The following is a 10,000-nucleotide window of genomic DNA, read 5'->3' on the forward strand; positions in this document are numbered from 1 at the left end:
TTCCAAGAATGAGCGATGGGGGGCGGGGGCGCTCCACTTAACCCCAAGCACTGATGGCGTATGAGAAATGTGAGCTAACCAGTCAGCCTGTTTCTATTTCTTTCTCTCTATCCCTTACTCCTTCTCTTCATCTCCCTTACTCCTCTTTCTCTCACTCTCGCTCCTTCTCATTCTCTCACTCCTTCCGTCTCCCTTTCCTCTCCCGCTCACTCCTACTCCCCCTCCCTCCCTTTTTCCTTCCCTCCCCCCTCTCCCACTCCCTTCCCCCTCCCCTCCCACCCTCTCTCTCTTCCTCCCTCCCTCTTTCTCTCTTTCTCTCCCTGGCTCCTCTTCCTCTCACTGTCATTCCTCTCTCTCTCTCTCTCCTTCTCTGACTCCCCTCTTTCTCACTCCTCTCTCTCACACTCATGTTTCTCTCACTCTCACTCCTCTCTTTCTCACTCCCCCTTTCTCTTCTCTCTCTCTCTCACTCCTTCCCTCTCCCTCTGCTCTCCCGCTCATTCCTACCCTCTCTCGCTCCGTTTTTCCTTCCCTTCCCCCTCTCCCTTCCCTTCCCTCCCTCCGTCCTTCCACGTTCCGAGATCGGCCATCCTGATTATCTCTCCCGATCTAGTGTTCCCAGATATGTCAAATATGCTTGACGCCCGTGACTGCTATTCGCCCCTCCCATACTGCCCTCGCCACGGGAAGGTATTTGCCACGCCCATGTGTGTGCTTAGTGGTCTCCCTGCTTTGTTTTGTTCTTATCGGTTTTATAGACCTTGTTATATCCATGTTTCTAACGAGAAAAAAAACATGGTATAGTTCCAGTAATGTACTTTATCACAGCGGGTTCGCTACGTACTCAAACTTTACTTTGTTTTGCTTACTTACCGTTTTTATATCTTGTAATATCTACGCTTCCCACAAGAACAAAAAAAAATGTGTTATAGTAATACATAATTAAGGCATACGTTGTAGTTCAAGAGATATACTACATTAAATCAAAGTATCCTTAAATAGTAAAACTTCCTCTCCTTCTCCCTTCTCCCTCTCCCTGACCCCCCTCATTCTCTCCCTCTCCCTCACCCCCTTACATTCTCCCTCTCCCTCCCCTTCCCTCTTTCTCTCCCTGTCCCTCGCCCCCTCCCTCTCCCTAACCCCCCCCCCTTACATTCTCCCTCCCCTTCCCTCTTTCTCTCCCTCTCCCTCTCCTTAAAGAGCAAACCCATCTCTGCAGTGCAACACCCCAACACTCCGACGCCGAGCAGTGTAAGCGAATGCGCAGTACAGTATCTCCAGCGCCTCTCCAACACAGCTGTACCGGGCGATGCGTTAGTCCCGGCCGCTACCCACCCATTTACTGCCTCTGCCTGATATTTTCCTGGACTGGACTGCCTCCTCACCTGCAAAAGAAGGAGAAAAAAAATCTTAGTTGGCTATTGATTATTGACTAATGTTTTCTGGGATAAGGTGGATAAAAGGTCGCTGAATACATATAATGGAGGGAGGAAGGAAGAACGATGAGAAAAAAGCGACACTAGATAATGGAGGAAGAGGAAAAAGACGCAAGGAAGGAGGGAGGAGAAGGAGGAGGTTCATGAAAATAAATCATACATCAAAACGAATAAAATAATAGCAATGATAATGATGACGATGACGATAATGATGATAATTGTAATGTTAACAGTAAAAATATAATAGTACGCCATTATTCTTCATATTATCATCATAAAAATATCAATAATCAAATAACATCATATGCATAATAATGACAATGATCGCAACCCGAAAACCAACATTAACTAGCGCATCTGGACAAAAATTCACTGAAATTTCAACCACAACAGTGCAGCGTCTCAGAAACCTTCATCGCAGAATGCCCAGAGCGAACATCACTTGCCTGTTTTCCATACTGCCGAAGTCAACGCCTGGACTTGTATGTATTAAATCTACAATCACTTGAAATAAATACAACGCGACTTTCCTCCCAGCCTATTGTGAGTTCATAATCTCTAGTATCTTAAGTGATATCCTGGAATGGCTTCTGGCACTCAATCAGTTCTCGACATCCATTAGTCTCCTTCTGCTTTATTATGATAATCTCAGCGAGGACCATTTTTTCCCTCCCTGGCTGAGAGACGGAGAGAGATAGAGATAATGGAGCGATAACTTTCACCCAGGAACATTAATGGAGAAATACGATTTTTAGCTCGTGGGTCTTCCCTCTCCTCTCCACTCGTGCCTGGGGGCGGGCAGAGCTACGGGCGCCGCCCTCCCAGACACCACGCCCTCCAACGCCCATCTCCGCCCTGCCCTCGAGCTGCCTACGTCTGGGTGCTTGGGGGTTCAACGAGGTCTGTCTTGGGTACGGCAAACAACCATAATATCTTTGAGGTTGATAGGACGTGGGCGGATCCAGGGCGAGTGGCAGAGATAGGCATGTAGGATGCCGGGTTTGGGCGCTGATAGGAGAGTGCGCTCGGACCAAGGAAAAGAATGCACATGATAAATGGGAGAAGCTGATGAGGAGGACTGAAGGCAAGTCATGCGATCCAAGTTCTCTTTCTTGATCCTGAGGAAATATGTGGATGAATATCTGCCACGTTTCCAAACTACAATGAAGCCAGGACTGCAATATTTTCTCCAAAATTTGAACCACTACACAAATACATGTTCCGGAAGTAAGGCTGACAGACACAGAAGGGAACCACACTGATACCGTAACAGACAGTCCCACGGCAGCGATTTATTCCGCCTGTAAGTCACTCCGTCCCTCTCTTTCTCTTACTCCTCTCTCCCTCTCTCCCACTCACTCCCTCTCCTGCTCACTACCTCCCTCCCTCCTTCCCTAATGCATGTCCCCAAACACGCAGCAGACAGCGTTCTATCCTTCGTCACAGACCTACAGCAATAAAAAGAACACTCACTGTAATATTCTCTTCAAAAATAAAACCAGGAGTTGCTTCTCCCGCACAAAATTCCACAACACGTAGGTACTCTCGACTTCACTCCGGCAAATCCCTTTGTAAAATTTTTGTCATTACAGGGACTTCCTCACTTCTGAACAGCATTCCCATTTCCCATCAACAAGCGTGTTTCAACTCTCTTCCTAAACAGCAATCCTGACATAACCCCTTTCCTTACACTCTGGCGACGTTTCATGACTTTAGCCAACAAGAGTGAGAGAGTGAGTGAGTAGGTGGTGGTGATGGAGATGAGGAAGAGGAGGAGGAGGAGAAGAAAAAGAAGACGAGAGGAGGAGGAGGAAGAAGAAGAGGATGGAGAGAGGAGGAGGAAGATGAGGAGGGGGAGGAAGAAGAGAAGGAGGAGGAGGAGGGAGGGAGGATAAGGAGAAGGAGAAGAGTAGGAGAAGAAGGAGGAAGAGTAGGAGTAAGAAGAGTAACAGAAAGAGAAGAAAAAGCAGGAACAGGTGAACTGACGTTCCGGTAGGAGGGGAAGGGGGGAGCGTGATGACAGAATCTAAGCGTTGAGAGAATACGTCAAACAAAATACGCCTACATTTTTTTTTCTTTTCTCGACTCCCTTTGGCCGATGGTCTTGGCACGAGTAGCGGCCGCACCTGTATGCGATAACAAGGCGCTCTCATGTCCATACGTCACTCCCGCCGGTACACTGCGCCCTACAACTTGTACTCTACACCCTCAGGTAGTCGAGTGTGACAGCCGACGGTGGTTATAGTACCTTTGATAAGGAAAACAAAATAAGAAAACGGCGTTCATCTTACAACAAAAGATTTTGAATCTCAAAGGCGATGTCCTAACGGCAGACATGACTTGGGTGTACGTTTTTTTTAGACGTGCGTTTTTGACAACCTCGTGTACTTTTTGAACAAAATCGTGTACGTAAAAAAAAGAAAGAAAAAGAACATGTGCGTTTTTGACAACCTCGTGTATCTTATATATATATATATATATATATATATATATATATATATATATATATATATATATATATATATATATATATAAAATCGTGTACGTTAAAAAAGTGCCTTTTTGACAACCTCGTATATATATATATATACATATATATATATATATATATATATATATATATATATATATATATATATATATATATTCTTTTTTTTCTTTTCTTTTTTTTCTTTTTTTTTGACAAAATCTTGTACGTAAAAAAACCCTTTTTTTTTTAGACAACCTCGTGTCTGTTTCTGACAACCTCGTGTACGTTTTTAAGGCTACCTCATGTACGTTCTAGCCAACCTTGTGTGTGTTTTCAGACTGCCTCGTGTACGTTTGCAGACAGCCTCGTGCTTTTAGACAACCTCACGTACGTCTCAGAACTTGTGTACGTTTTAATCAACCTCGTGCACATTCCTCATCTCATGTACGTTTTAATCAACCTCATGTACGTTTTTAGACAACCTCGCCCTCTCCAAAGATGACGCGACCTTCCTCCCCTACCCGCCCCCCCTCGCCCCTAGGATCCGATCCCCCGAAACACGATGCGATTCCTTATCAAAGGACTCGACCCTTATCCGCCACCGGCAGCGCCACCGCCATCATTAGTCCGATAAGCGCGTTTGCAAGGACTTCGATAAAAAAAAACGCCATGCGGGATCCCATAAATGAAGCTTATAACGAACTTTGTTATGAAAACCGCTATGCTCTCGTACTCCTAGATTCCTGTCCTCCGTGAAGAGATTAAAAAGACACTCTTTGGGACTCTTGAGAAAAATAAAAAAATAGCTCTCGAGTGTCTTGAGAGATGGTCGTAACGAGTGACATGAGAGAGGCTGCAGCGGGGCTTGGATAAGGGAGGCCCGAGGGTGAGGGAGGGAGGAAGGGAGGAATGGAGGAAGGGAGGGAGGGAGGAAGGGAGGAAGGGAGGGAGGGAGGGAAGGAGGGAGAGAGGGAGGGAGGAAGAGAGGGAGAGAGGGGGAGAGGGGGAGAGAGAGAGGAGAGAGAGAGGAGAGAGAGAGAGAGAGAGATAGAGAGAGAGAGCGAGGGAGAGACAGAGAGAGAGAGAGAGAGAGAGAGAGAGAGAGAGAGAGAGAGAGAGAGAGAAAAGAGAAAAAAGAGACAGTGTGGATGTGTGTTCTTACCTTACCTAGTTGTTTCAGTAAGGGAGAAGAGCTAAGCTCGGGTGGTCCCGTCTGCTATATTTAAATTGTCGTTTAATTTTTTAATCGAATGCACATTTTTGTTCCATGCTTCAATAGTTCTGTTTGGGAAACCAAATTTGTTGACATCTTTAGTGCCTCTTTTTACTTTATTTTTTTATAGTGTCTTCTTGTGTTCACGATTATAAAGTTAGTGCGTGTGTGTGTGTGTGTGTGGCTGGGCGTGTGTGCGGCTGGGCATGTGTACGTGCGTGTTTGCGTGTGTGTGTGTGAGTGACCCCTCAACTTAATTTCCTCGGTTAAATGCGTCTTCGCCCCGAGTCAGTGTCGCAATTGGGCATTAGTATCCAGGTGCCCCTTATCTCGAGGGACCCGCCCGCACTCTGCACAGCTGGGTCATCTCGCTTCTTCCTTTTATGAAGATCACTTGTTTCAGGATTTCTTTTTGCATCAAGTTACTCCCATATGTATGCATGAATGTGACGTGTTCCAGTGTCACACACACACACACACACACACACACACACACACAGACACACACACACACACACACACACACACACACACACACACACACACACACACATTTAACTACAAGATGTTTCTGAACAAATGTTACTGAAAACATCATCGGCCTGTTTTCCACTCGTGACAGCCTTGGCCAGTGCCCGGGAGTGGGGCGACTCGTCCGGTATTATGGAAATAATTCGGGTCAGGATATTAATAAAGTTCCCGAAGAACGACAAAAGAAAATAAAATAAAAATAAAAGTAAGAAGGCAGCTAAATGTACGAAAAGGGGAATAGGCAGAGGCACCGAGGAAGATGAGATGGCAAGGCGGAGGGAATGACGCTGTTCCCTTCACAGTGACGTCCTGAGCTCGCAGTCAGGGCGGTGACACATCGCTTCTTCCAGCTCGCGGGGCCGAGGGAAGCCAGGCAGGTTTTGGAGGATCCCGTGAAGCATCATTCAGGGCATGTTTGATCAGCAAGCGTCCTCGACCCAGGGCAACGCCTCGAGAACAAGCAAGCAAACACAAGCAACCTGGCACAAGCAAGCACGAGTGAGCGCATCACTGCCCAGCGCAGGTTGTCTTAAAGCAGGTAAATCTGTTAGCATAAATAAATGAACACATGAAACAGAACGGCAGCAATACCACCTTAACGAGCCATCGCAAGCAAGAAAAGCAAGCTGGTACGACCCTACCCCTTGCAGGTTGTCATGAGGAAGGTAAATCTTTAAAAAAATAAATAAATGTATACACAGAACAACCTCGACGCCGCCAGCAATGCCACGAGAACCAGTCACCCGAAGCAAGCCCACCCCCATCCACTGCAGGTTGCCATGAAGTAAGTAAATCATCTAAAACAAAATAAACAAATAAAACATCGCGAGCGCCATCACCCCGACACGAACACTTCGAAAGTAGCTCACAGACTCATCGCATGCGAGATCATTCTCCCCGGCGCTCTGTCCTCGTCGGCATCCCTTTCGAAAGGCCAAGCCGTCTCTAAGCCTCTCTTTCGTCTTCTCAAACCGACCTTAATGCGGGCGAATGGGGGGGGGGGAATAAGATCGTTTACGTGGCGATACCAAGGGGTTTATATAACTGGATCGCATTATATGTTAATTCAGTTTTAAGAAAAATTCACTTTCAAAGGTTTCACGGCATCGCTCGTCATGGCTGCACTGACGTCGCGCCAATTCCGTCCGTGATCTCATTTTCGCTCGTCACTTCAGCGGAATCATCACCACCAGCGCTTTTTACCTTGTCAACTGCAGTGGAATATATCATCGATATATCAGATAATAAAAGAAATGCCAAAGATTGGGGTATAAAGCGTGAACACTGAAAATTGTGAAAGGTTGGTTAGAAGCAATGACATCAACATGACTTCATTTCGCCATTCTTCCCACACTGGTCCTCCCACTGACGTCTCTCCTTCTCGTCCTCCCTCTCTTTCTTGTTTTCTTCTTCTTCTCCTCCTCCTTCTTTTTCTTTGTTCTTTTTTCCTCTCCTTCTCGTCCTCTTCTTCCTCCTCCTCCAACCTCCTCCCCCCTCCCTCCTCCTCCTCCTCCCCCTCTTCTTCCTCTTCTTTTCGTCTCCATCTCTTCCCTCACTCGCCAAACGCTCCTTCTATACCCCCCCCCCTCCCATCGTAATGTGGATATCAAACTCCCTTGACCTTGATCGCAATCGGCTGCTGTCCTCTCGCAACCCCTTATTATAGACGTTCGTTCGTAACCTTGAATCCTGCAAACTGTGTACATAAAAAGAAAGAAAAAAAATCGGTGGAACCTTTTTTAAAAATATAACACGTGGCTAAAAGACAGGTTTTATCTTATTTTTCTTACGTATCACGGTATAAATTAGAATCGTTTTCTCGCAGGATTAGCGCTAAGTCTTAAGTTATTCTAAACCGACAGAGCATTCTCCCGATTCTTATATAACTACCCTTTGGTGTTTTTTAACTTTCTCCATCACACACGTACAGCCTGTCAGATGCGCTTTTGATCTGCCATGATGTGTCAGCAACATTAACGCCGCTGATGGACGAGCAGGTCCTCCCTCAGCAGCGGGCGGTGAAGTGAGAGAAATGAGAGGAATGAGAACAGTACGAAAAATGGAAGAAGTGAGAGAAATGTGCAAAACGGGAGAAGTGAGAGAAATGAGAAAAGTGAGAGAAGTATGAGAATTGACAAAAGTGAGAGAAATGAGAGAAATGTGCAAAGTGTGAGAAGTGAGAGAACTGAGGAAACTGAGAGAAGTGAGAGAGATGAGAGACGTGAGAGAGATGAGAGACTGGATATCATTCGTTCATCTGTATTTTTTCCGTATGGTTGGCTGGCGATGCTTGGTGGTTCAATCCACGTGCCAGATGACGTGGGCGCGAAAGCTGGGAAGTGACGAAGGCGAGGAGCGGGCTGGCGTGGGCGGGGCGAAGGGGTGGGCGGCTGGGCGGGGCGTGGGAGGCGAGGACAACGCCCTTGGTATCGTTAGGAGTACCAGTAGAAGTAGGTGCTGTTGTTATTACTATATTGGTAATAGAAACCGTGTGAAATGGGTCAAGCATTAGCAGATGAAGATGAAGATGGTGATAACATCTGCATCAATAATAATAAAAGATGATAATAAATATAAGAACAATAACAACAATGACATTAAAAATAACACTACTAAAAATAATGATAATACATGACAATAACCACAATAAAAATGCATCCCTAAATCAAGAATCTCTTTTCGTAATACGCTTTTGTTCCCATAAGAAGCGGCATTTTTTGCTCTACCTGATTCGTTTAGTTTCGGATCCGCTTCGATTCCGCGTGTCGAATCCGCGAAGACTGGAGGAGGGTTCTGATGCCCCTCATTTGGGCTCTTATTCTTTTGTTCCTGTTCAGTGAATTTTATATCAGAAAATACAGCGTGTCGGTGTGAGTGTGAGTGTGTGTGTATATGTATATATATATATATATATATATATATATATATATATATATATATATATATATATATATATATATATATATATATATATATATATATATATATATATATATATATATAATCAAATAATGAATGAATAGACACTTAAATTAATTAATATATGTTACATAAATATATATGCACACACACACAAATCTATCAATCTATCTATTTGTTATCTATCTATGTGTGTGTGAATAGACATTTAAATTAATAAATTCATATATATATATATATATATATATATATATATATATATATATATATATATGTGTGTGTGTGTGTGTGTGTGTGTGTGTGTGTGTGTGTGTGTGTGTGTGTGTGTGTGTGTGTGTGTGTGTGTGTGTACAGGTATGTGTGATCATACTATCACTGCAGTTATCATCACAGTCACAGTAATAACGTGATAATTATCATTATCACCAGCAGTAGTAGTAGTAGTAGTAATGGCGGAGGCAGTAGTAGTGGACATAGTAGTGGTAGTGGTAGTGATGGTAGTGATTGTAGTGGTAATGGTAGTAGTAGTAGTAGTAGTAGTAGTAGTAGTAGTAGTAGTAGTAGTAGTAGTAGTAGTAGTAGTAGTAGTAGTAGTAGTAGTAGCAGTAGTGCAGCAGCAGTAGTAGTCGTTGTTGTTGTTGTTGTGACTAAGCAAATCATGTAGTAATTTCATTCTTCAATTGTACATTATGAGTCATCTGTTTGTTATCATGAATGATTTCATTGTGAGCGGCGCTAATAACTGCAGCTAATCACACCCACGCGGGGAGCCTCCAGACCCGAAAAGAGCATCGATAAAGGGCCTTCGAATCGAATCGAATCCTAATCCTTTCGGCTAATTAGCTTTCAGGATGCGAGGGATGAGTCAGCGCTTATAGATTTCGCATCGTGAGATAAGTTGTTTTCTTCTCTTGATGATTATAAGAAAGTGTCAGTCACTCGCACAATCTTTGAAGAATTATCAAGTCAAGACATCTCTCTCAAATGGACGTGATTGGCTCTGTCTGTCTGTGTCCGTCCGTCTGTCTGTTTGTTTGTCTCTCTTCTCTCCTCTCATCTCATCTCCCCCCTCCCCCTCCCACCTTCTCCCTCCTCTCTCCCATCTCTCTTCCCTCACTCTCCCCTCTCCTCCCTCACTCACTCGCTCTCTTTCCCTCTCCCTCACTCCTCCTCCCTCCTCTCTCTTTCCTTCCTTCTCCCTCCCTCGCCCCCCTTCCTCCCTCTCATCCTCCTTCTCCCTCCCTCACTCCCCCCTTCCTCCCTCCTCCTTCTCCCTCTCTCTCCCTCCCTCCCTCACTCCCCCCTTCCTCCCTCCTCCTTCTCCCTCTCAAAAAAAAAAAAATCCATTATGACTTCGCCTCTCGCGAAACAACCCACAGGACTGGACCGGACACACGCAAAACACGACGCACTATATCTCCAATCTACACA

The 10,000-nt window shown here is 45.0% G+C and overlaps 1 protein-coding gene across 3 annotated transcripts in view; it reads right to left on the minus strand.

The window, feature by feature from the left end:
- The window catches only part of LOC113805251 (deoxynucleoside kinase), a 60,186-nt gene that overhangs the window by 21,315 nt on the left and 28,871 nt on the right, over positions 1-10,000 (minus strand). The window contains exon 1 of one of the 3 annotated variants that reach the window (XM_027356225.2): positions 1,336-1,358. The exons of the other annotated variants lie outside the window; for them this stretch is intronic. Coding sequence (XP_027212026.1) covers positions 1,336-1,339 — 4 coding nt within the window. The 5' untranslated portion in view covers positions 1,340-1,358. Of the gene's footprint in view, positions 1-1,335; positions 1,359-10,000 lie in introns of those variants that run through there. 3 annotated transcript variants of the gene reach the window in all.

The sequence above is a fragment of the Penaeus vannamei genome, chromosome 4 (genome assembly GCF_042767895.1).
Source record: "Penaeus vannamei isolate JL-2024 chromosome 4, ASM4276789v1, whole genome shotgun sequence".
Classification (NCBI taxonomy): domain Eukaryota; kingdom Metazoa; phylum Arthropoda; class Malacostraca; order Decapoda; family Penaeidae; genus Penaeus; species Penaeus vannamei.